Genomic DNA, 27,368 nt, shown 5'->3' with positions numbered 1-27,368 from the left:
TAAAAAAAAAAGGACATCCTGGATATTGTTACGGCCAAGTGAGGAGTCACTGTCGCCCCCTCTTCCCCTTCCTCTTATTTGACCGCAACACGGTTTATTCCTTTTAACAGTGACTACGCTTACCACCTCGGAGTGTTTTTCCTTTACTGTGAGCACGATAGAACCAACCGGATAGGTTTTCTTGAGTTTAAACAAGAGGAAAATTTATTATGCTCAACAATCTAACCCAGATATAAAAAATAAAAAAGATACACTACACATTCACACGAGGATCACACACACATACTATTACAAAGTGTAAAGTCTTTTTTTTTAAGGTTGGATTACAGAATAAAGTTAAATACACAGTCTGAAGCTGGATGATTTGCTGGTCTTTCGGCTGAAGTTGTATTCTTGAAGTCTAGGCAGGTCAGTGTGCACTTTGTGGCTGGCCTGCTTTGCTCAGGGTTTTCTTGGAGACAGAATTGTAGTTGGCTCTCTTCCCCTGGTCTCTGGCTGTAGCCGTCTAGGCTTGGAGGGTCCACAATCAAGACAGAGCGCGAGGAAAGCACGCAGCCTTCTGCTGCTGCACACTGTTACTGTGTGTCTCGTCTGGTTAAAAAAAAAAATTGTTTTTTTTCAGTGATGGACAGATGGTTCTCAATCCCCTTTGTTTTTAAATGAGGTCCAAAGTCTAAAACCTCTCAGGTGGTGTCAGTGTTTATCCCTGGAGGGATGTCTCCACTTATGGGTTGCCTCAGGATAACTTTGAATATCCCACTAATGAGGATAATCTGCATAATCCACTCAGTTAGCAAAGCATTGTTCTAGCTGGGCTTCTTGTTAGACATCTGGCTCCAGTTGAGGCCTTGTAAATGTGCAAAAGGTGTTTCAGATGCAAAATGCAGTAGCCATCTTGACTGCCAGTTTTTTTTTTATATAAAAAAAAGTTAACTGTAGGATGTTTTCCATTAAAAGTATAATGCAAGTTTCCAACTGATTAATATTTCTCATTTGGCCTCACGTTTTCCTGACAATGTACAGTAAGTTTGTTAGCACAAGTGACAGGACAGATTAATGTTTTTAAAAACACACCACCCTGATGTGCGTTTGTGATCAAATATGATTGAATTTCCTCTTAACCACCCCCCCCCCACCCCACCAAATCTGACCCCATTGTACCTGCAGTTCCTCAGACTGAACCGTCGTTCTCGTACAGGGCAGCCCTTCAGGTTTATGTACAATATCATTGAGCCTGAACCCAGTTGGAACAATGAGAAACCTCCAAGAAAAAAAAATATGTGCATCATGAATATGACCAGCATCAAAATGACAATTAAACACTGAAAACCACTGCAACCACCACCACAGACACTAATGCGAACACCATTAACATCACCATACACTAGTGACAGCACCATGATCATCAACACATGCACCATGGAACATCACTGACAACACTACTGTACACATTACCGGCATACCACCACACATCTCCAGATGCATATTCTTATGTACACCACTGTGAACATCACAGGGTACACCACCAGGCACATTGCCCACTTGTCACTGGGTACATGTCTGGGCATATCAGCAATGATCATGACACACATCAGCAATAGAGATTCTTGCATGCGATTACTTAAAAGCTTTAATGAATTGGTAAGCTCTGGTCCTTGTTGTCACAGTCGTTTCAATCTGACCAGTGTTAAATGTTTCCATTGAATTTTCGAATGTATTGAACCCTGTAACAGAGTGCAGTTTTGTTTGTAGATTGTGGAACTGCACCTCTGATGGTTGGCACGAGGATAGTGGGTGGAGAGAGCAGTGCTCCTGGAGAATTTCCTTGGCAAATTAGTCTGCAGATATTGTACAGTGGACACGTGTGTGGTGGAACCCTAATATCTCCCAACTGGGTGGTCACTGCTGCTCATTGCTTTGTAAGGTACGTGAACAGCTCTCAGACAACAGGGGAGACAACACGGTGTGCCCTAACTGGTTCAGAAATGATGGTATCACTTTTAAAAAAGGAACTTGAATACAGGCAAACTCGTAACAGTCAGCACACGCACCCATATCTGAGTTGATGCACCAATAGCAGTGAATACAGGCACCTTTGGCAGTGAAAGGATGGTATCATTTTTTAAAAAACAACAAATACAGTCAAACTTACCCACAGCCTTGAGCATACACACCAATAACCATGAGGGCACCCACAGCAGCGAGAGCACCTACAAAGCAATGAGCAAACCCTCCCATATCCACTTGCACATGCTCACAGCATTCCACACACCACTCCATAAACCCTGTGCACAAAGCCTTGCAGTGTATGCAGCCACCCACTTTTACACACACACACAAACACATGTATGATTACGCTAATGTTGAGTTGTTACATTACTCCACTGTATTGGTGTTTGTTTGAAGTAGTTTGTGTAAACTGCAAAAATGTCACATTTTATAGTTTGAATACTGGAAGCTCCAATCAGCATTACTATAAACATGATTGCAGAATGGCTCGCTGTTGCTCAGCAGGTTTCTCCAGTGAGGAATGTTAAAGGTTCCAATCTCAGCTGATGCTGGGTGAGCTAATCTGAATAGGGACAAGGGCTACAATTGCCCTTAGTGTCCCTGTGCCAGGGATGTGGAGATGAGCCACTTTGGCCCACTATCCAGTGAGTCCTGCTGTAAATTTCATGTACGTGGGCAGTAAGTGTGGGCTCAGGTCCGAAGCCTGAATATCCTACAATCACTGTCTAGGCTCACAAGACAATGGTCATCTGAGTCCAGTATTGGCAGCCTGCCTATGTAGAACTTTAGCCTTGAAATAGTCCACACCTCTGGCAAAGTGGGAAGGAAATCAACAATCAATATTTAGGAGAAAGTTTATTAACTGGTAGTTCAGGAACAATGATGGGCTGCACTGGGCAAGAGAGGGGAAGAGGAAGTGGAACACATTTAGAATAAGGAAGTTTGCCACCCAGTGAATGTTTACTGAACCACACTTTCCTTTCACAGTCAGAAGGATGCGAGTCGCTGGCTTGGTTACATGGGAACACTCCAGCGCTCAGGATTGCATGGCACTAAAGTAACCTTCCAACGCATCATCATACACCCCTTCTTCAGCGTCTTCAGTCTGGATTCGGATATTGCCCTTTTGGAACTGTCCAAGCCGGTCACCCTCTCCAAAGTCATTCAGCCTGCCTGTGTACCCTCATCTTCCCACAGATTCTCAGAGGGAACAAAATGTTATATAACTGGCTGGGGCACCAAAGCGGAAATGGGTAAGCAGCAAGGCAGCATTACATTGTATCTGTATGCCTGAGCATTATTAGGTGTGTGTATGATCATTCCTTTGCAACTGGCTCAGTCTGTTTCAAATACAGTAAAATGGCCAAGAGAGGGAAACAGAGATCAAAAGAGAAACAGTGCAACTCAAAAGATGAAAGAAACAGAAAACAGGTGCGCAAAACAGAGGCACCAAAAGAGGGAAATGGTGAGGCTTAAAAAAAGGGGGCAAAACACAAATTGTGAAACAGAACTGAAACTAAAAAAAAAAAAGCAGCAATTGAAAAGCGAAAAAAAGACAAAAATAAAGAGAAAAAAAAAGAGAAGTGTCAGGACAGAGATTCAGAGAACCAAGAGAAATGGCAAATAGAGAGAAAGAGGAGCGAGAAAGTTACAAAGAGAAATGGTAAGCCCAAAGGAGGAAGGAATATTGTTTCACCAGGCCCTGGATACATCAGCAGAAGCTAATATGCTAAAATACAGGTGAAGAACCATGCAGACAAGGGGAAGAGGATGGAGACAGTTTGAGGATACCACAGCCAGGAGGAAGAGGATGCTGGCAGCAGTGGAAGATGCATATGGTTGACTGCACAATTTGCACCACAAGATGTGGTGGAATTTATTTGTGTTGTAAAATCAGTTGCCTGGAAATGGTAAAATAGCTAGACAGGCTGGTATGTATCTCAAGAGTTGTATTGACAGGAAGGCCTTTGCTGCACTGAGACAGGACCTGCTGTGGAAATGAAACATTTAGTGAAATATTCACGAGCAGCCACTTCTATTAAATGCTGGGGAAGGGTTGTAATAAATCTGGGGGTTTGTCCTCTTACTCCAAAATATAAACATGCTGCAGAATGAGGTCCTGAAGGGGCCCCAATAACTTCATTTTATAGAACAGACTGTTACCAATCACTGCACTCTCTGCTCGACACAGGGTTTTTGTCTAATCTGCTGCAGAAAGCTGAAGTAGATCTGATCAGTGATCATTTGTGCTCGAAACTGTATGGCAGCCAGATCTCTCCCACCATGTTCTGTGCTGGGAGACTGAATGGAGGAGTGGACACATGCCAGGTAAGCTATCAAAGATCAATCAGCAGAGCTTGGGAAACATATAGCAGCACAAGGTACTCCTTGCGTTCAGAGCTGGGAAAACTAGGGAATGGCTTGTACTGTAGAGATTGCTCCATTTGCTTCAGGATCCTTCTATTATTGAATGTGATGCAATTTTTCACATTGCAGATTCTGAAACAATGCATGTTTGAGATCTTTCTCAATGTCTAGACTTCAGAGAATAGCACTGTGCCTATAAAGGTGGAACCTTGACAGTGCAGTCTTATTGTGTCAGCATGGCTGGATGATGAATGCAAGGAGACACCTGTGCAATTGACAAAACTAAAAACACCACTAGTCCTGGACATGCTTTACTTTTTTCAACCAGTTGGTGGATGTACACTGAAGCCCTGATTTGAACAGCCAAACTGGCAGCCATGGGGTGGTTTGAGTTGGATACCTGTTTCACACCATGCCTGCATCAATAGAGCATAACATCAGGCCCATTAAGAGGGGATCCAGCCCAAACCTGCCATGTTCTCTCTGGGCCTGGTGATCTGAATCTGGAGACTTAATAGGCAGTATCCTAGAGGTCCTAATTAAAAATATGGGCATTATGAGTGAGAAGGAATAGCAAGAACTTAGATTTGCATATATTCATGTACTCCAGATCTCTCAAAAGTAAGTCACAGTTAATTATTTGAGGTGTAGTCACTGTTATGTAGACAACTATGGCAACAATTTTTGCCCAGCAAGATCCCCCAGTTGGCAAATGGATGAAAAAAAAAGATAATGTGTTATTGGTTCAGGAATAACAGTAAGCCTGGACACCAGGAGAGCTCTTCCGCACTTCTGAGTAATGCCAGGGGAGGTTTTTTTTTTTTTAAAAAAAACATCAACTTGAACAAGCAGACACGACCTCAGTTTAGCATTTCAGAAGTCAAGGGGGGCTTTTTCACCCAAACAGCCAATTGAGTTGTGGAATCTATTACCAGAGAATGACATTAAAACAAACAGTAGAAATGGGTTAGAACCATAGAAACCAAATAAAAATTACGGCACAGAAGGAGGCCATACAGCCAACATGTCTGCGCCAGCCAAAAAAAAAAAAATTATCCGCCCAATCCAATCCCACTTTCCAGCACCTGGTCCGTAGCCTTGCAGGTTATAGCACTTCAGGTGCATGTTCGGGTACCTTTTAAATGAGTTGAGGGTTTCTGCCTCCACCACCGTTCGACACCCACCACCTTCTGGGTGAAAAGTTTTTTTTCCTCATGTTCCCTCTAATCCTTCTACCCACCACCTTAAATCTGTGCCCCCTGGTAACTGACCTCTCCGCTTGGGGAAAAACAGGTCCTTCCTGTCTAGTCTATCTAGGCCCCTCAATTAAGTTGATTAGATTAGATTAGAGATACAGCACTGAAACAGGCCCTTCGGCCCACCAAGTCTGTGCCGACCATCAACCACCCCTCAAGTTGCCCCTCAGTCTCCTCTGTTCTAAGGAAAACAACCTTAGCTGATCCAATCTTTCCTCATAGCTGCAACTTTCAAGCCCTGGCAATCTCTTGTAAATCTCCTTTGTACTCTCTTTCTCTAGGGCAATTATGTCCTTCCTGTAATGTGGTGACCAGAACTGTACACAATACTCCAGCTGTGGCCTAACCAGCATTTTACACAGTTCCAGCATTACATCCCTGCTTTTGTATTATATACCTTGGTCAATAAAGGAAACCATTCCAGATGCCTTCTTCACTGCTGTACCTGTCCTGCCACCTTCAGGGATCTGTGGACATGCACTACAAGATCTCTCACTTCTTCTACCCCTCTCAATATCCTCCCCTTTATTGTGTATTCCCTTGCTTGGTTTCCCCTCCCCAAATGCATAACCTCACTTCTCTGGATTGAATTCCATTTGCCACTTCTCTGCCCACTCAACCAAGCCATTGCTATCATTCTGGAGTCTACAGCTATCCTCTTCACGATCAACTACACGGTCAATTTTTGTGTCATCAGCAAATTTCCCCAATCATGCCTCATACATTTAAGTCCAAATCATTAATATATACCACAAACAGCAAAGGGACCCAACACTGAGCTCGGTGTTCAAGAGATGAGCGTTTCTAGAGAGAAAGAAAGAATCAACGTATACGGTGATAAGGTAGGTGGTTTGAGGCATATGGTAAAGAGATTGGACGGTTAGGATGAGGAATGTGATGAGTGGATATGTAGATGGAGTTGAGGGATTTGGCAAGAACATGGGTATATGGGGGGGGGGGTGGGTTTGAGTGCTGTGGTGAGGGACAATAGCTTGAGATATGAAAAAGATGGGTAGTTGAGGTTAATAGATATGGTGAGAACCTGAGTCAATGGAATTGAGGGATATAATGAGTGTGCAGGTGGATATGAGGAGAATGTGGGATGATGGACATGGTGATAAAGTAGGTAGGTGGGATTGATCGATTAGGTGAAGTTGAGAGATATGCTGACTAAGTATTGATGAATATGACAAGATGGGTAAGTGAGGCTGATCTTTGAAAAAGTAAGCTTATTGGGTCTAATTAGTCTTTTCTTGAAAAAAAAATTACATTGCAACAGACAGGAGAAGTGGCTATAGGAGTAACAGAACTGAGGCATTCAGATGGCAATACAAGTCGATTTGGTACTACTGGTGCACTTACACCAGCACAAGGTGTCTGGGCCAGAGTGTTAGTGGAACTACCTTGTAACTCACTGGATTCCAGACCTCATTTGAGTCCTTGTCAGTCAAACTGGAACTTTGATATAAGCAGATGCACAATATCAATCAGGTGGCTGATAAGCATCCTGTGATGTTATTTTCACAATGCCACATGATTAAAATAGTGTATTCTGCAGCAACATAACAGTGATTATCAATTTTAACAGACTTGAAGAAGTCATATTCAGTGTATGGTGCACAGTGTGTTATACAGAATATTCCACAGCCAATTCATCTCCAAACACTAGTGGTTTTTAGTAACTTGGTCAGGGCACAAACAACCAAGATGTTGAAGCAGCTCCTGTCTGAAGGCATTAAAAATGAGCTAACAGCACAGGAGCAGTGATACAGATCTGTCTGAGACAGTAACTCAATCTGAACAATTCCTCTTAACTTGTGTGTGGTAATGTTGGGTTTGTTTTTACAGGGCGATTCTGGTGGCCCATTGGTTTGCAGGGAGTCCTCAGGAAAGTGGTTCCTTGTTGGAATTACAAGCTGGGGTGTCGGCTGTGCAAGAGCTAATGCACCTGGGGTCTACAGCAGAATTACAGCACTTCGCAGCTTCATTGCACACTATGTTTTCTGAAAGAAAAAAAAAAAAGGATCTGACATCTGATATAATCAAACACTGTACTACACACATTGGGACTCAACTCTGGATGAGTGTGTGCATGTATCACTGAGGCTGTGGGACTGTCAATTCTCTTAATTTCAGACACTGATCTGCGCTCTGATCAGTACAATTTCTATAATTGTTCTACCTTTGGAGAGAGTATGCATTTTAATGAAATGAGATGTGCATGAATTTGATGAGATTTTTTTTTTTTTTTTTTTTTTTAAACTGGTCCTGAATTTATGCTTCTTGATTCTAACAGACCAAATGAAATACTAGTTGTTATACCTTGTCATTAACTAGTACAGAATAACACCAGTGCTACACATTGTCAGTACCTGACCTACAGTATCTAAGAGTTTGAGGACGAGCAGAGCCTAGTTTGCAGAAGGTATAACACAAGGTAATTTGGATTTAATCGATTCTCTGTAGAGTGCCAATTTTAACATCTCCTTAAAACTGCTTTTCCAAGTCTATGAAACCAGTAATATCAGGGTGCGAAGATACAAAATCTGCTAGTCAGCTGTTAATCACTAAAAAGTAGAACTTACTTTTGGTGATGTTATTGGATGAACTTTTAATGCATTCGTAGCAAGATGTTAACCCACCAAGTAGCAGAGAGGAGTTTGTGCACATTAAGCACCTGTACATTTCACAAAGTATTTTCAAGCTTATAAGAACCTCAATCACAAAGAAGGTTTAATCAAGTATAGGCTGGCACATTATCTTTTACATGTATTACACATTGGCAATTGGTAATTTACTGAGATCAGATTAATCATGGATTTAATTCCTTTAAATTGAAACAAGTATTTCTACTATTCTGTCAATTTCTATATGATCAACACAAACAAAGTGCTGTATGTTCCAGGATGTTTAACATTGTATTTGTGTTAGTGCATTTCTCCAGTATTGTCTCGTGGGTCTGGAAACCACAGCTTCAAAAAAGGAGGTTTTGGTACCAAGAGATTAAAAGCTGGAGTTTGAAACAAGACAAGAATTCTTACAAATTCTGGGATTTGATCAAAGACTCAGATTTTACCCCATCCTTGGGAGCTGTGATATGTTGGAACAGGATATTTTAGCAGAAGTCTAAACACCAGGTTAGAAACTAGAACTTTGTTTATTGAATAGACAGCATTGGGCTAATGGAAGTATGAAGTTTTACAGAAGTCAAGCAAGATGGTAAATTAGCAATCACGGAGGGGAAAGTAGTGAACCTTAGGAGGTGTCTTTATCTCACAGTAGGAATATTACAAGAGGAACTAAAAGCACAATGCCAGTTTGATGGGATTGATCTGTTAACAATTAGAGACCTGGCTGCAGGATTCATAAAGATGGAAAAAATAGGAAGGGCAGGGGAGGAGCAGTATTAGTAAAGAACACCATCGTGGTAGAAGAAGTCGAATCTCTATGGGACAGGGAAGTGGTCTAAGAACCTCCTTTAACTGAGTTAACAGGAAGTTAATTGCAGGTGCAGATCAGGGCGCCTGTAAAAAGAAAACCGTGGTAATAATGGGAGATTAGGAGAGGAATAGCAGCACAAGTAAGGAAATTAATTTATTGAATATTCGGGATGGTTTTAGTATTCAGCGTGTCAAGGGGGCAAGCGAATCTCAATGTCATTGCAAGTAATGAACAAGGAACAAAGATCCGCTAATAAAAGGTGCAACTTGGGAATTGATACAAATTTTGGTCTGTCTTAAATATTCTCTTGGGTATACTCTTGTAAGTGGTTTAAAAATAACTTACTACCCATTCGTCTAATATCTAATGTACTAGGATTAGCTAGGGATTAACAATGTGATCTGAACTGGATGTTTTTTCTGTAAGTGCCATCACATGCACATCTTCACTGTTTGAAAGTAGACTGAAACACTCGGTGAAACAAGACCAGATACGAATTATTATGCTGCCCTATCTCAGTACGTGGACGTACGCAGTGATAATGAAAACTCCAACTATTTGTCGCAGTCTTATTTCTCTCCTCACAAACATGGAATATTAGTAATCAAGTACCGTGGCTGGCTTACTCAGTGTTGTTTATTATACCCAGGGCATCAAGACTGGGATAAGTCAGGGGAGTGAGGTGAAGGATAATTCGGTGCAACAGCATCTGTTCATGAAGTCCAGCTGAAACATCTGGCTGAGCTCAGGCGCCTCCAGCTGCTCAACCGCGGTGCAGTATGGGAGGTGTTGTGGCCCCGCCCCGCCACAGTGCGCACGCGCGGCCTGTCTGACCGTGACCTCTTCATTGCACCGCCTCGCGCTTGGGCCGTTACTGCAACAGCGCACACGGGGCCCTGGGCGGGATGGACGGCTTCTCCTCAGATTTTTCCTCGGGAGGCCCGGGAGGAGCGAAGGTGGACTCCGGGATGATCATGGAGCAAGTAAAATTGCAGATCGCCGTGGCAAACGCCCAGGAACTGCTACAGGTTGGTTGCCGGTATAAGAGAAAGTTACCGATGCTCCTCTAATTATCGGAGGTGTGTGGGGGGGCCGTTGGGCGATATGAAGAAGCCAGGTGCATGATTGATGTGTCATCCGACCAATAAAAATGAAAAGATTCCTGACGCATCCAATCGATGCGATGGAGGCTGGGCCTCCACGGAAGTGTCTGACGTCGTGTGGAGCTCTTGGGGTAAAGGTCACTCGGTGCTGTCCAGGCTGGTCCCACGTGGGGGACAAGGAACTGCTGGACTGTGACAGCCCCCTAATTCCAACAGTGACATTCAGGGAGCGAGTCTGGAGCCTGAAAACGATTTTCATTTTGAAGAATGTAGTATTTAAAAATCAAGTCCAATTCTCCAACTAAATCCATCTAATTTCCCTTTATATGATAAAACTTTATATAGTGTCTCAAATGTAACATATTAAGATGGAGTGATTATTGAACAAAATTTGACAGCATATAAGGTGATACTAGGGCAGATGACCAAAATAAAAATACTGCAGATGCTGGAAATCTGAAATAAAAAGAAATGCTGGAAATACTCACCAGGTCTGGCAGCATCTGTGGAGAGATAAGCAGAGTTAACGTTTCAGGGCAGTGACCCTTCAGATGACCAAAAGCCTGGTTAAAGGAGATGGGTTTGAAGGAGTATATAAAAAAGGCGGAAAGAGTGGCAGAGAGGTTTAGGGAGGGAACTCCAGAGCTTAAGGCCTTGGCAGCTGAAGGCATGGTTGGCAATGGTTGTGATCAACACCAGAAATGATGTTTGAATCAAACTAAACATTTTTTGTTTAAGTTACACTTTATGGATTGTGCCCCTTTAATGTGGGGGTGGGGCACTTTCTACCTTTTAGTTGTTAATGGCATCACAGTTAATTAACAGGTGAAACAACAGGCCAGCCAGGAGTGCATTGGAATAATTAAGTAGAGGGTTTTGCAGCTGAGCTGAGGCAGGGGTGCAGTTTGGCAATGTTACTTACGGCAATTGAAACAGGTAGTCTTAATGGTGGGATATGACACCAAACTTGGAGGTGTGGCAAATAGTGAGGATGATATGAACCACCTGCAACAGGACATAGATAGGCTAGCAGAATGGGCAGACCAGTGGCAGATGATCTTCATTTTGCTGCATGATCCCAATATCCCTTGATGTTTTTAAGATGTAGAAATCTTTCAATCTCGGTCTTGTACATACTCCACGACTGAGCCCCCACAGCCCTCGGGCAGAGAATTCCAAAGATTCATCAGCCTCTGAAGAAATTCCTTCTCATCTCAGTCCTAAGTGGCCTGCCCCTTATTCTGATACCATGTCCCTTGGTTCTAGACTCCCCAGCCAGGGGAAAACATCATTTCGGCCTCTACCTTGGTCAAGCCCTGTAAGAATTTTGTATATTTGAATGTAAGGTCACCACTCATCCTTAAAAATGACAGAATAAAGGCCCAGTCTATTTAATCTGTCTTCAGGAATTAGTTTGGTGAACTATTCCCTCTATGGCAAGTACATCTTTCCTTAGGTAAGGAGACCAAATACTCCAGGTGCAGTCTCACCAAGGCTCTATATAATTGCAGTAAGACATCTTTACTCCTACACTCAAATCCTCTTGTAACAAAGGCCAACATACATTTGCTGCCTTAATTTTTTGCTGTACCTGCATGTTAGCTTTCAGTGGCTCATGAACAGGGACACCCAAGTCTTTTTGAAGTTCAACACTGCCCAGCCTCACATTGCATTCCATTTGCTAAACTTTTGCCCACTTGCTTAGCCTCTTCAAATTCCCTTGAAGCACTTTTGCATCCTCCTCATAATTCACTTCCACCTAGTTTTGTGTGATCTGCAAATTTGGACATATTACATTTACTCCTCACATCCAAATCATTGATGTAGATTGTGAATAGCTGGGGACTGATCCTTGTGGTACCCCAGCCTGCCAATCTGAAAATGACCCTTGTATTCCAACCATTTTCTGTCCATTAACTAGTACTCAATCATGCCAGTATATTCCCCGCAATTCTGCGTGCTCTAAATTTGTTTACTCACCTCATGTGGGACCTTATCAAAAGCTTTGAAAATCTAAACATACCACATCCACTGTTTCCCCTCATCCATTCTGCTATTTACATCCTCAAAAACTCCAACAAGTTCATTAAACAAGATTCCCTTTTCATAAATCCATGTTGACTGCCCAATTATTATTTTCCAAGTGTCCTGTTATCACATCCTTTATAATAGATTCTAGCACTTTTTCTACAACTGATGTTAGACTTAGTTCCTTGTTTTCTCTCTCCCTCCTTTCTTAAATAGTGGGTTTAGAATTGCTACCTTCCAATCTGCAGGAACCAATCCAGAATCTATAGAACCTGGAAAGATGACCACCAATGCATCTACTATCTCTACAGCCACCTCTTTCAACACTCTGGGATGTAGATCAACAGGTCCAGGGGATTTATCTACTTTAAAGTCTGATTAATTTCTATAGTACTATTTTTTTTTTTCCTTAGAATACCTTGCAGTTCCTTGTTTACACTAGTCTCTTGATTCTCCATTATTGCTGGGAGGTTTAGTATTTTCCTCCATGAAGACAGACACAAAGTATTGGTTTACTTTTTCTGCCATTTCCTTATTCCCCACTATAAATTCTCCTGTCTTTCCAAATCTTTTCCTTTTTGTATACCTAAAAAAAAGGTTTTGCATTCCTTTTTATGTTTCTCACTAGTTTACTCTAAATTTCTATTTTCCTTTTCTTAATCTTTTTCTTGTCCTCCTTTGCAGAATTCGAAAATGCTCCCAATCCTCAGACTTACTTTTGGCAACTTTATACACATCTTCCTGTGATCTAATAATTCTGGATTTCTATTGTTAGCCACGGTTGGAACACTTTCCTTTTAATGCACAAAAGCCCAGCAAGGAATGTATTTTTATTGTACACTATGTATTAGTTCTTTAAATATTAGCCATTGCCAGTCTACCATCATATCTTTTAATGTAGTTTCCCAATCCACAATAGCCAATTTGCTCCTCATACCTTTATAGTTTCCTTTGTTTAGATTCAAGACCCTAGTTTCTGCTTGAACTAAATCACTTTCAAACTTAATGTAAAATTCTATTATGGTCACTCTTTCCCAAAGTCTCCTTTATAACTAGTCCTTTGTCATTGCACAATAATAGATCTAAAATAGCCCATTTCCCCATTTGGTTCCTCAACGTACTGCTCTAGAAAACCATCTTGCATACATTCCAAGAATTTGTCCTCCACAGCATTAGTACTAATTAAGTTTACCCAGTCTATGCAGATTGAAATCTGCCTTGATTACTGTATTACCCTTGTTACATGCACCTCTAATTTTCTGGTTTATACTGTGATTTACATTACAACTGCTCCTTGGTGGACTGTCAAGAACTCCCAATATTTTCTGCCCCTTGCAATTTTAGTTCCACCCAAACTGATTCAACATCTTGATCTTTAGAACTAAGGTCATCTCTCACTACAGGACTAATGCCCTCTTTAATTAAGAGAGCTACCCCACCACCTTTTCCCAGCTTCCTGTCCTTTCTGAATGTCACATACCCTTGGATATTCAGGTTCCAGCTTTGGTTTCTTGGTAGCCACATTTCTGTAATGGCTGTCAGGTCATATATCTGAATTTCTATTTGAGCTGATAGTTCATCCATTTTATTGCAAATGCTGTGGGCAGATCCAAAGCCCTTAATTTTTTTTTATAAACTGAATTTGTAAACTCTGGCCCTATCTACTGGCACATTCTTAAGTTTGCAATCACTATCCCTTCCTGCCATATTCTGATTATTACCTTTATCGCTACCTTGATCTATTGCCTTGTCATTTCACTTTAATTTACTCAATCTTCCTCTATATGATCCCTTCCCCCCCACTCTACTTCCCTAGTTATGACTCACTAGAACATTGGTCCCAGCGTGGTTCTGGTGAAATCCATCTCAACAGTACAGCCTCCACTTTCCCCAGTACTGTAGCCAGTGCCCCCCTAACCAGAACCCACTTCTCCCACACCAGTCTTTGAGTCACACATTCATCTCTCTAATCTTATTTACCTTATGCCAGTTTGCATATGGCTCAGGTAATAATCCAGAGATTATTACCTTTGAGGTTCTGCTTTTTAATTTAGTGCCTAACTCTTTATACACTATATGGAGGTGGTGGTATAGTGGTATCACTGGACTAGTAACCCAGAGACCACCCCCACTTGAATGGCTTCCTGTACCATGGTGCCATGATCAGTCTGCTTATCCACACTACAGCCCTCACGCTTATCAAAGAACATTACAGCACAGGAACAGGCCATTCGGCCCTCCAAGCCTGCACCGATCTTGATGCCTGCCTAAATTAAAACCTTCTGCACTTCCAGGGACCATATCCCTCTATTCCTATCCTATTTATGTATTTGTCAAGATGCCTCTTAAACATTGCTATCGTACCTGCTTCCACCACCTCCCCCAGCAGCAAGTTCCAGGCACTCACCACCCTCTGTGTAAAGAACTTGCCTCACACATCCCCTCTCATCTTACACCTATGTCCCCTATGTTATCCATACAAGCTGCAAGAACTTCAGGTTTGTTGCTCATTTGCAAGGGCTGAGGCTCCTCCACTCACACCTTCTCAATCTCTTTACCTTCCTGTCTCAGTCACACCTTCCTGTCACTGACAGAAACTACTTTATCTTAAGGGGCATGACTGCCTTCTGGAACAAAGCATCCAGGTAACTTTCCTCCTCCTTGATACATCACTGTGTCTGTAGTTCAGCCTCCAGCTCAGTAACCCTGAGCTAAAGCTCCTTGAGCTGCAGACATGTTTGCCATGGATCATACTGGTATCCACTAGCTCCTACATACTGCAGCCAGAACACATCACCTACCCTGCCATCTTTATAATGTGTTAATTTATTTATTACATTTATGATTAATAAGCCCCACTTCTAGTAAGCTTTACTACTTGCTGGTAAAGCTTATTACAACTAATAAAACACCTGCATCTCAATATTCTTATGGTTACTATTCTAATTAATGTTAACTAATCCCAATTAAAATTCCTTAATTCAGATAAGAGAAACATGTTCGCTAACCTTCTATGCTGGAACATCAGACATCAATTCCTCTTTCCCCTCTGCCCTGGATTCCCACATGAACCAAATTTCCCTCCTTCACTCTCTGACAACATGTCCACTCCATGTAGTTTGGAATCCTGATTGCTTTTATAGAGCCTCTGATGAGTCACTTGCTAGCTAGTTAAGCTTCCTGCTACAGGGATTAACACCTATTGAACCAACTACTTTCAGCTGATTGACAGGAAACTGCCACTGTCAGGCAAGTGGATGTTTAACAAGGCAGTTTAACTAACTTGAAGTTTGAACATTCGATATCAAAGCCTGACTCTTAATCTAAATTGAACCTAAGCAAAGCTTACCATGTGAACCAAATTCTCATCTTCACATTCTTGACTATGTCTCATTCCGGCAAAGTTTCCACTCCATACACACCTCCCTTTTAATACTGACAAGTGTGAGGTGATGCATTTTGGCAGAAGGGATAGGTTGAGGCAATATAGACTTGTTGCAGTTCTAAAGAGTATGCAGGAACAGAGGGACATGGGGGTGCATCAATCTTTGAAGGTGGCAGGACGTATTGAGAGAGTGGTTAGTGAAACATATGAGATCTTGGGCTTCTTAAACAGAGGCCTTGAGAACAAAAACAGGGAAGTTATGCTGAACCTTTATGAAGTTCTGGTTAGGCCCCAATTGGAGTATTGCATCCAGTTCTGGTCACCACACTTTAGGAAGGATGTGAGGGTCCTTGAGAAAATGCAGAGGACATTTACCAGAATGGTTCCAGGAATGGGGGATTTTAGTTACAAGGTTACGTTGGAAAAGCTGGAGTTGTACTCCTTGGAACAAAGGAGATTGAGGGGAGATTTAATAGAAGTGTACAAGACTATGACTGGCTTATATAAGTTACTCAAGGAAAAACTGTTCCCATTAACTAATGGTACAAGGACTAGGGGACACGGATTGAAAGTTTTGGGCAAGAGATGCAGGGGGAATGTGAGGAAGAAGTTTTTTACACGGCGATTGGTAATGACCTGGAACTCACTGCCTACAAGGGTGGTGGAAGCAGAGACCATCAGTGACTTCAAAAGGAAATTGGATGGCCACTTAAAGGAAATGGATTTGCGGGCCTATGGGGATCGAGCGAGGGAGTGGGACTGACTGGTTAGCTCTGTGGCGAGCTGGCATGGATTTGAAAGGCCAAATGGCTTCCTTCCATGCCGTAAAGAACTCTATGACTGTGGCCGGAAGGTCAACTTGGGGTTAAATATTATCACCAAGGTCACACACAGCCACTTGCCAGGAAGAGGGATGGAGTTGGTGGTTAGTGAATGGAGTGGTGGGGACGAAAGACGATGGTTCAGTTTTCCCAGTATTTAATCAGAGGAAATTTCTGTCCATCCAGTATTAGATGTCGGACATGCAGTCTAACAATTTAAAGACTGTAGAGGAGTTGTGAGGTGGTGGTGGGGTAAAGCTGGGTGTCGTCAGCGTACATATGGAAACAGATGCTGTGTTTTTGGATGATGTCGCCGAGGGTCAGCATATCAATGAGAAATAGGAGGGGGCTAAGAATGGATCCTTGGGGACACCAGTGCGGGAGCGGGAAGAGATACTATTGCAGGTGATTCTCTGGCTACCAGTAGATAGATAAGAATGGAACCAGGCAAATCCAGTCCCACCCAGCTGGATGACAGTGAAAATGCTTTGGAGGAGGATGGTATGGTCAACCCTATCAAAGACTGCAGACGGGTTGAGGAGGAGGGATAGTTTATATTTGTTACAGTCATATGAGTTTGAAAAGAGCCATTTCAGTACTGTGGCAGCACACAGATATAGATGTCTGGAGAAGATGGGCATGGGAGGCGACAACATGTTCAAGGACTTTGGAGAGTTTGGAGAAGGGTGGTAGTTTGCAAGGACAGAAGGGTCCAGGGTTGGTATTTTGAGGAGAGGGTGATGATGGCATATTTGAAATAGAGGGGTACAGTACCTGAAGAAAGAGAACCATTAATTATCAGCTAACATTAGGTGGCCAGGAAATGAAGTTGGGCACTCAGCAGTTCAGTGAGAGTAGGATCAAGGAAGCAGGAGGTGGCTTGTCATTGGACAAGATGAATTCAGAAAGGGCACGAGGGGAGATAGGAGAATCACCAGGGAAAGGTGCAAGTTGAGGGCGAGGGTATGTATAATATTTTCACGCATGAATCATGGCTCTACTGTAAGTCTGTTATCAGGTCTTTGAAGCACCAAAATAAGCCAGTGAAATGAGAGTCTAGACTGTGAATGTTGGGAGACAATTCAACCCCAAGCTGATCCTGACCTCACCCAATATCCACACTCATTTCCCATGGGGAATCAGTGGATTGTGATTGGGAGCAGGAACAGTGGATGATTTGCTGTTCCCTAATCCAAGGCTGCTGAGACCAATTATGGCAACCCATCCGATTCCCTAGCTGAGATCAGACGACATGCATTTATTGTGTTTAGCATCTTGAACAGAAAGTATGTCCCAAGGCACTTCACAAACAGGCATAAGGATGATGGATGCTGAACCCGAAAGTGAGAGGTTAGAAGAAGTGACCAAAAGCTTGGTCAAAAAGATGGGTTATGAGAAGGAACAGGGGAGTGGAGACATTGAGAGAGAACTCCAGACAGCCTGATCCAGGACACTGAAGCCTCTATCACCAATTGTGGAGAAAGAGGCTGCATGAAAGGCCAGAACCAGAGAACTAGACTGAGTGGATATACAGCTGCAGGAAATTACAGAGATAGGATAATCTCTGGTGAGGCCATGGAGAGATTGAAAAGCTGAAGATTTTAAGTTTAATATACTGGGGTTGGGAGCTAATGTTTAGAAAGGATGGGGTGATTGACAAGTGAGATTTAGTGCAGGACAGGATGTGTATGGGCAAGTTTTGCATATGTTGGAGTTCATGGAAAAGGGAGGCCAGCAAGGAAAGTACTGGAGTAGTCAAGTCTGGAGTTGAAGGAGTGTATGCAAGTTTCAGTGGCAAAGAGGTAGAGATAGAGGCAGTGAGTGTTGCAAAGGTGGATGTAAGTATTTTTTGTGGTGGAGCAGAAATGGGATCTGTATCTAAACTCATCGTCAAAAAGGACTTCAGGATTGTGAACGGCCTGGTTGAACCTGGGACAGTGGTTGTGGAGAGAGAGGGAATCGGTAGCAAGAGAAAGGAGTTTGTGGTGGGCACCAAAGATTTTTTTCCTGGTTTATGGTCAAAATAAAAACTGAAAGAAACCTGAGTTTTTAAATCTTCAATAGAAAAAATGGCATTAAAGATTGCTATCTATAAGATCAGCTACTGGATAAATTTAGAGAGTCTTGAGGAACCGCAATCATTAGTTACAGAGTAGGGGAGCTGAAAAGGGTTCTACTTTTTTGGTATGTCTCCTGACCTGCAGTCCCAGTATTTTGTGGGCAGCCCAGCTGCTGATTTTACTTCCTCAGGTCTTGAGCCTTGTATGATTCCAAAACCAATACTAACAAGTTTGCAGTTCAAAATCCTGTATCTAGACAAAATATTGAAAGTACATGCACATTTACTTTCGCTGTGGAATTGGAGCATAGAATAAGAGTGTTATATTTTATGTAATTTCAGAGAATGACTGATAAATGTTTCAGGAAGTGTATTGGCAAACCAGGAAGTTCACTGGACAACTCTGAACAGGTAACAGTTTCTGCTTTATATTAAGAATTTTTTTTATTCTTTCATTGGATGTGGGCATCCCTGACAAGGCTAGTATTTGTTGCCCTTTCCGTAATTGCCCTTGAGAAGGAGTTGGTGAGCTGCCTTCTTGAATCGCTACAGTCCATCTGATGCTGGTACACCCACAGTGCTGTTAGGGAGGGAGTTTCAGGACTTTGATCCGGTGACAGTGAAGGAGCGCAAAATATTTCCAAGACAGGTTGGCATGTCATGGTGTTCCCATGCGTCTGCTGTCCTTGTCCTTCTAGGTGGAAGAGGTCACGGTTTTGGAAGGTGCTGTCGAAGGAGGCATGGTGAGTTGGGGCAGTGCATCTTGTAGATAGTACACACTGCTGCCACTGTGCGTTGGTGGTGGAGGCAGTGAATGTTGAAGTTAGTGGATGGCGTGCTGAACGAGCGGGCTGCTTTGTCCTGGATGGTGTCGAGCTTCTTGAGTGTTGTTGGAGCTGCACTCATCCAGGACAAATGGTGAGTATTCCATCATACTCCTGACTTGTGCCTTGCAGATGGTGGACCGGCTTTAGGGAGTCAGGAGATGAGTTACCCGCGCCTTTTATAACTGCTTTCTAACCTCAGAAGTGAAAATGTTACTTGCCACTTATCAGCCCAAGCCTGAATGTTTGTCCCGGTCTTGCTGCATGTGGACACGGACTGTTTTGGTATCTGAGGAGTTGCGAATGGTACTGAACATCGTATAATCATCAGCACACATCCCCACTGCTGACCTTATGATGGAGGAAGGTTTTTGATGAAGCAGCTGAAGATGGTTGGGCCGAGGACACTGCCCTGAGCAACTCCTGCAGCAATGTCCTGGGGTTGAGATGATTGGTCTCCAACAGCCACAACCATCTTCCTTTGTGCTAGGTATGACTCTAACCAGTGGAGAATTTTCCCCCAATTCTCATTAACTTCAATTTGGCTAGGGCTAATTGATGCGACACCCCTTCGAATGCTTCCTTGATATTAAGGGCAATTACTCTCACCCCACCTCTGGAATTCAGCTCTTTTGTCCATGTTTGGACCGATGCTGTAATGAGGTCAGGAGCTGAGTGGCCCCGGTGGGTCCCAAACTGAGCATCGGTGAGCAGGTTATTGCTGTTAGTGGGCTTGATAGCACTGTCGACGACACCTTTGCTGTTGAACGAGAGTGGACAGATGGGGCGATAATTGGCTGGGTGGGATTTGTCCTGCATTTTGTGAATAGGACATAACTGGGCAATTTCCACATTGTCAGGTAGATGCTAGTGTTGTAACTGTACTGGAACAGCTTGGCTAGGGGTGCGGCTAGTTCTACAGCACAAGTCTTCAGTACTACAGCGGGGATGTTGTCAGGACCCATAGCCTTTGCAGTATTCTGTACCTGCAGCCGTTACTTGATATCTTATGGAGTGAATCGGATTGGCTGAAGACTGGCATCTGTGATGCTGGGGACCTCAGGAGGAGGCTGAGATGGAACATCCACTCGGCACTTCTGGCTGAAGATGGTTGTGAATGCTTCAGTATTGCACTGATGTGCTGGGCTCCCCCATCATTGAGGATGGGGATATTTGTGGAGCCTCCTCCTCATGATAGTTGTTTAATAGTCCACCGCCATTCATGACTGAATGTGGCAGGACTGCAGAGCTTTGATCTGATTCGTTGATTGTGGGATTGCTTAGCTCTGTCTATTGCATGCTGCTTCCACTGTTTGGCATGCAAGTAGTCCTGTGTTGTAGCTTTACTGGGTTGACACCTCATTGTGAGGTATGCCTGGTGCTGCTCCTGGCATACTCTCCTGCACTCCTCATTGAACCAGGGTTGATCTCCTGGCTTGATGGTAATGATAGTGTGAGGGGTAGGCTGGGCCATGAGGTTACAGATTGTGTTTATATACAATTCTGCTGCTGCTGATGGTCCACAGCGCCTCATGATTGCCCAGTTTTGAGCTGCCAGCTCTGTTCTGAGTCTATCCCATTTAGCATGGTGGTAGTGCCACACAACATGATGGAGGGTGTCCTCAGTGTGATGACGGGACTCTGCTTTCACAACGATTGTGCAGTGGTCACTCTTACCAATACTGTCACGGATAGATGCATCTGCAACAGGTAGATTGGTGAGGACAAGGTCTAGAAGGATTTTCCTTCACCACCTGCCACAGGTCCAGTCTGGCAGATATGTCCTTCAGGACTCGGCCGGTAGTGGTGCTACTGAGCCACTCTTGATGATGGACATTGAATCTCCCACCCAAAGTACATTCTGTGCCCATGCCACCATCAGTGCTTCTTGTAAACGGTGGTCAGCATGGAGGAGTACTGATTCATCACCTGAGGGAGGGCAGTTGGTGGTAATCGGCAGGAGGTGTCCTTGCCCATGTTTGACCTGATGCCATGAGACTTTTTGATGGAGTCAATGTTGAAGACTCCCAGGGCAACTCCCTCTCGACTGTATACCACTGTGCTACCACATCAGGTGGATCTGTCCTGCCGGTGGGACAAGACATAGGAATGTTGATGGTCTCTGGGACATTGGATGTGAGCATTTGTTTCCATGAGTATGACTGTCAGGCTAGACTAGTCTGTGGGACAGCTCTCCCAATTTTGGCACAAGACCCCAGATGTTAGTAAGAAGGACTTTGCAGGGTCGACAGGGCTGGGTTTGTTAGAATTATTAGAATCTATTCTGAGGGACAGGATAAACTGTCACTTAGAAAGGCACGGATTAATCAGGGATAGTCAGCATGACGGGAAGGTCATGTCCGACTGACTTGATTGAGTTTTTTGAGGAAGTAACAAGGAGGATTGATGAGGGTAGTGCAGTGGATGTGGTTTACATGGATTTTAGTAAAGCATTTGACAAGGTCCCGCATGGCAGACTGGTCAGTAAAATGAAAGCCCATGGAATACAGTGGAGGGTGGCCGGTTGGATTCAGAATTGGCTCAGTGACAGGAAACAAAGAATAATAGTTGACAGATGTTTTTGTGAATGGAAAGCAGTTTCTAGGGGTATTCCACAGGGCTCACTGTTGGGTCCCTTGCTGTTTGTGGTATATATTAATGATTTGGACTGAAATGTGGGAGGCATGATTAGTAAATTTGCTGATGACTCAAAAAATGGCCATGTAGTTAATAGTGAGGAGGAGAGTCGTGGACTCCAGAATTATATCAATGGTTTGGTTGAGTGGGTGGAAAAGTGGCAAATGGAATTAAATCCTGAGAAGTATGAGGTGATGCATTTGGGGAGGGCAAATAATGCGAGGGAATATACAATAAATGGGAGGATATTGAGGGATGGAAGAAGTGAGAGACCTTGGAGTGTATGTCCACAGATCCCTGAAGGTGGCCAGACAGGTAGATAGAGTGGTGAAGAAAGCATATGGCTTGCTTTCCTTTATTGGCTGAGGTATAGAGTACAGAAGCAGGGATGTGATGCTGCAGCTGTATAGAGTGTTGGTTAGGATACAGCTGGAGTATTGCGTACAGCTCTGGTCACCACATTACAGAAAGGACATAATTGTTCTGGGGAGAGAGTACAGAGGAGATTTACAAGAATGTTGCCTGGGCTTGAGGGTTGCAGCTATGAGGAAAGATTGGATAGGCTGGGGTTGTTTTCCCTGGAATTGAGGAGGCTGAGGGGTGACTTGATTGTGGTGTACAAAATTATGAGGGGCCTCGAAAGAGTAGACAGGAAGGACCTGTTTCCCCTGGCGGAGAGGTCAATTACCAGGGGGCACAGATTTAAGGTGATGGGTAGAAGGATTAGAGGGGACATGAGAAGAAACCTTTTCACCCAGAGGGTGGTGGGTATGTGGAATTCACTGCCAGAAACGGTGGTGGAGGCAGAGACCCTCAATTCTTTTAAAAGGTACCTGGACGTGCACCTAAGGTGCTGTAACCTACGGGGCTATGGTGGGATTAGTTTGGGTGGTTAGCTTATTTGGCCGGCATGGACACGATGGATTGAATGGCTTCCTGTGCTGTATTTTTTCTATGTTTGCCATTGTCATTTCCAGTGCCTAGGTCGATGTTCCATCCAGTTTTATTCCCTTTCAACTTTTGTGTAGCAGTTTTATACAACTGAATGGACTGGCCTAGCAAGCCAGAGGGCAGTTAAGAATCAACCTCATTGCTGTGCGTCTGGAGTCACATGTTGCCCAGACCAGTTAAGGATGGTAGATTTCCTTCCCTAAAGGACATTAGTGAACCAGATGGGTTTTATGACAATCGATGGTAGTTTCATGGTCACCATTAAAGACTAGCTTTCAATTCCAGATTTTCATTAATTTATTGAATTTATTATTGAATTGAATTTGATTTCCACCAACTGCCTTGTCCCCCAGAGTATTTGCTGGGGTCTCTGGATTACTAGTCCAGTGACTTACCATACGTCACCATTCTATAGTAGACTGCCTCTTGACTTTGAAATCTTTTGGTTATATTTAAAGGTAAAATATGGAAATGAAAGTAGGATCTGATGTTATCCTGATAACCCCATAGAATCAGAGTTTTACAGCAGAAAAGGTGTCTGTCTTCAGAGAAGAAGACACAAAAAATACCAGAAATAACAAGGAACCAAGGGTTTAATGAGGGTGAGGAACTTGTAGTAATTATAATGAGTAAAGAAAAAGTACTGAAGAAATAAACAGCACTAAAAGTTGACAAATCCCCTGGCTGTGATGGCTAAATCCTAGGGTTCTAAAAGAGATGGCTGCAGAGATAGTGGATGCATTGGTTCTGATCTTCCAAAATTCCCTAGATTCTGGAATGGTCCCAGTGGATTGGAAGGTAGCAAATGTAACTCTGCTATTCTAGAAAAAAGGGAGAGAGAAAATAGGGAACTACAGGCCAGTCAGCCTGACATCAGTCAATGGGATAATGTTGGAATTCATTATTAAGGAAGTGGTAACAGGGAACTTCGAAAATAATACGATTCAGCTGAGTCGACACAGATTTTTGAAAGGGAAATGGTGGCAAATTTATTAAAGAGTTTTTTGAGGATGTAACTAGCAGGGTAGATAAAGAGGAACCAGTGGATGTAGTAAGTGAAAGGGGGAAGGGTGGGGAAGAACAAAAGGGAAGGTCTGTGATAGGGTGGAGGGCAGGAGAGATTAAATTACACACGGTTTCATGATACAAAGTCAAAGGGAGTGGTAATGGGACAAGTAAATAAACAAAAGATGTGTCTGGAGGAGGTGTGAATGGGAGGATCATCTATAGCTGCTCTCTGAAAACAAAAAGAGAGAGAAACGAGAAAAAAAGCAAAGAAAAAGGAAACAAGATGAAGACAGAGGTTACAATCTATTCGTATTAAGTTTGTCTTGGTGGTGGGAAATTAAACTGTGAGGAGGACACGAAAGTCTGCAGACGGATATAAATAAGTTAAGTGAGCGGGCAAGAAGGTGGCATATAGAGTATAATGTGGGGAAAGGAGGGTATTCACTTTAGTAGGAAGAATAGAAAAACATAATATTTTTTAAATGATGAGAAACTACTAAATATTGGTGGGGATTTGGATGTCCGCAAAACACAGAAACACAGGTACAGCACGCAATTAGGAAGCCAAATGGTATGTTGAGCTTTATTGCATTTGTTTCGAGTACATGATTATACAGGGCTTTGCTGAGACTACACCTGGAGAACTCTGTACAATTTTGGTGTTTACCTAAGAAAGGAAATGCTTGTCATAAAGGGGGAACAATGGAGGTTCACTAGACTGACTTCTGGGATGAGAGGTTGTCCTATGAGAAGAGATTGAGTGGTATAGTACACCCTATATACACAGTGGAGTTTAGAAGAATGAGAGGTGTTCTCTTTGCAACATAAGATTTTGAGAGGGCTTGACAGGGCAGATGCTCCGAGGCTGTTTCCCCTGACTGGAGAGTCTAGAACCAAAGGGCACAGTCTCAAGGTAAGGGGTTGGCCACTTACGAGTGAGATGAGAAGGAATTTCTTCACTCAAAGGTTTGAGAATCTTTGGAATTCTCTATCCCTAAGGGCTGTGAATGCTCAGTCATTGAATATATTCAAGGCTGACATCAATAGATTTTGGACTCTACGACAATCGAGGGATGTGGGGATGAGGCAGAGAAGTGTAAGGTCGAAGATCAGGCATGATCTTATTGAATGGCGGAGCAGACTTGAGGGGCCGCATGAGCTACTCCTGCTCCCATCTCTTCTGTTCGTTGTGCCCTTGCCTGCTCTTCCTCCATAACCCCGCAATTTTCTCTGCTTCGTTTATCCAGTTCCTTTTTGAAAGTTATTGAATGCGCTTCCACCACCCTTTCAGGAAGTGCATTGCCGATCATAACAATTTGATACAGAAAAAATGTTTTCCTCATCTCTGCCTCTTTTGCCAATTACTTTCAAACTATGTTCTCTGCTTCCTGATCCTTCCACCACTGGAAACACATAGCTGAGCTGCACCTGCTGTGGTGACCGACACACCTCACCATCACAAACCCACTAACTTGTGTTTATATTTGAAAGTAAGTTTATCTTTAAAGCTTTTAGCATTCTGAGTATGATAACTGTCTATTGCTCCCGGCTGCATGGTAAGAATACTTTTAAAGTCCCTACTGCATTTATTAATGGTGGAGCTGCTTCATGCTGTGATGTTCATGTTGTCATTTGATATAATTGTTATTTCCGTTTCACTGTTTGGGGTCCACAGACACTGCTGTGCCGCATTCAAAGCACACAAACTGCAGCGCCGTGTGGGTGAATCACTCAGTTATATTCCACCTCAAAATTGGAAAAGTTTACTGAGACCTATTCACTTTGCACCTTTTATAACTGCTTTCTAAACTCAGAAGTGAAAATGTGAAAACTCCTCTAGATTCCATACGAAAGCTCAGCCTATAATAACATCACCTGTACTCCTCCCACCAAATGGCACAAATTCTTTCCTTTTAATTTTTACTTAAAGGGGAAGAGATGGTCTGGAAGAGTAATTTTTATTCTAAGGACTCCTGTTTTTCATAGAAGAAAATGATAAGCGATCATTAAATTTACTTTACACTTTTTTTTTAATATAATTTTTCTGCTGCATAAAACACAACAGTAGTATAGGGTTATGTGATTCTGCTCTGGCTATTCCTGTTTGTAATGGAACCCTTCTGGCACACACCACGCACCTGACATCATCGAAGCGGACTAGCAGGAAATGGGACCCTGTGTGTGGAATGAGAGCTTTGTGCCCCCACATGTAAAATCAGAGCCTCTCACCAACCCTCCCCTCCCCTGTGTATTGAATCAGATTCACACCTAACTCTGTTTTAACCATGTCTTTCAGAAATGTATAGCTATGTGTATGGATCGATACATGGATGCCTGGAACACAGTATCGCGAACGTACAACTCCAGACTACAGCGAGAACGTGCACAAATGTAGTTGCATAGCCAATGGGGAAAGGGAAGGCTTGTACTGCACTCAGACCAATCTGGGAGAGAGAAGAACTTGAACAATGGAGGGCTATATAACACAAAGCTTTGTTAATCTCAGAGAAAAGTTGCTAACCTGCCTAGGTTAGAACACAATTGCGTCAGCCTGTATTTTGCGGATCTAATTATGATTATAATAAAAGAACATGACCTTGAATATTAAAGATTTTCTTTGTGTTTGTGCCTTATCTGAGCAACACGATTATGCTTAGAAAATGTTTCAACTTTGTATGACAACTTTCACTTATGCAGCACCTTAGCATTGCAGAACATCCTCGGCTGCTTTACAATTGTGTTCTTTCTGAATAAGTACCGCAGGAAGGCACCCTGATGGTTCATTGGGCAGTGTAACTCTAAGCCATACAGAAAAGAAGGTCACATCTGCACTCTCTGCTGAGTCTGTTAATACCAGTAAAAGTTGCTATATTTGGCCTCAGTACTCCTGCACTAGGGAAAGGAAAAATTAGCCAAGTATCCTGTTCGATTTCTCTATCCAGTGACCTCTGTGGACACCATTAAGGACAGGATGGGGCTCAGTTGTCATACCCTTGCAATTACCCTGCCAGCATTTACCGTCTGGACTCAGAAAAATGGACACTTGGATGGAGTACCAGGATGGCTGGAACCTGTACTTAACAAGTCAGCATCTTCAAGAGAGATGGGGAGAAAAATCAGAAAAAGAAAATGCAGGTTTTGCAAGACTTTGAGTTGCTTGGTGTCATTTTATATAACTACAATATCAAACCTGCATAGATTATCAAGTTTAAACTAAATCAATTTTAAAAAGTAAATTAAGTTCAATTATAGTTTTAGGAAAATGAAACTGATAGAGATTTTCTGTTAGATTAGTGGTTAGCCCTCTTTGCAGCCTTGACCATCAACCTTCTCAAACTTGGAGACACGGCAATGGTATAATTGAGGTCTGGCACCAATCCTTGCACTTTTAATATGAACAGGTCATGACCACTAAGCCAGATATATTGTTTCGAGGAGCTTTTGTCTTTTTGTTATGTTGCTTGTCGAGCATCATTAG

The 27,368-nt window shown here is 42.9% G+C and overlaps 2 protein-coding genes across 5 annotated transcripts in view; both read left to right on the top strand.

Moving 5' to 3' along the window:
- Window positions 1-9,357, top strand: part of tmprss9 (transmembrane serine protease 9) — a 33,941-nt gene extending 24,584 nt beyond the window's left edge. For all 4 annotated transcript variants that reach the window (XM_068016437.1, XM_068016439.1, XM_068016438.1 and 1 more), the window contains 4 exons: window positions 1,753-1,924; window positions 2,998-3,263; window positions 4,202-4,338; window positions 7,482-9,357. In XM_068016437.1, the coding sequence (XP_067872538.1) occupies window positions 1,753-1,924; window positions 2,998-3,263; window positions 4,202-4,338; window positions 7,482-7,640 (734 nt within the window). In that variant the 3' untranslated portion in view covers window positions 7,641-9,357. The remainder of the gene's footprint in view (window positions 1-1,752; window positions 1,925-2,997; window positions 3,264-4,201; window positions 4,339-7,481) is intronic.
- A 525-nt stretch (window positions 9,358-9,882) lies between these two features.
- timm13 (translocase of inner mitochondrial membrane 13 homolog (yeast)) lies at window positions 9,883-26,499 on the top strand. Its single transcript, XM_068016440.1, has 3 exons — window positions 9,883-10,102; window positions 18,813-18,881; window positions 26,187-26,499. Exons 1-3 carry the CDS (start codon window positions 9,980-9,982, stop codon window positions 26,283-26,285), a joined length of 291 nt encoding a protein of 96 aa, XP_067872541.1. The 5' UTR covers window positions 9,883-9,979; the 3' UTR covers window positions 26,286-26,499.
- The last annotated feature ends 869 nt before the right edge of the window (window positions 26,500-27,368 follow it).

Source organism: Heterodontus francisci, chromosome 36 (genome assembly GCF_036365525.1).
Source record: "Heterodontus francisci isolate sHetFra1 chromosome 36, sHetFra1.hap1, whole genome shotgun sequence".
Lineage (NCBI taxonomy): Eukaryota > Metazoa > Chordata > Chondrichthyes > Heterodontiformes > Heterodontidae > Heterodontus > Heterodontus francisci.
This window is presented reverse-complemented; position numbering and strand designations above follow the sequence as displayed.

Excerpts from the sequence above, each read along its gene's own strand:
- timm13 (XM_068016440.1), top strand. The coding sequence starts at position 9,980 with ATGGACGGCTTCTCCTCAGATTTTTCCTCGGGAGGCCCGGGAGGAGCG. Across the intron at positions 10,103-18,812 it reads ACGCCCAGGAACTGCTACAG|AGAATGACTGATAAATGTTT; the intron begins GTTGGTTGCCGG and ends ATGTAATTTCAG. Across the intron at positions 18,882-26,186 it reads CACTGGACAACTCTGAACAG|AAATGTATAGCTATGTGTAT; the intron begins GTAACAGTTTCT and ends CATGTCTTTCAG.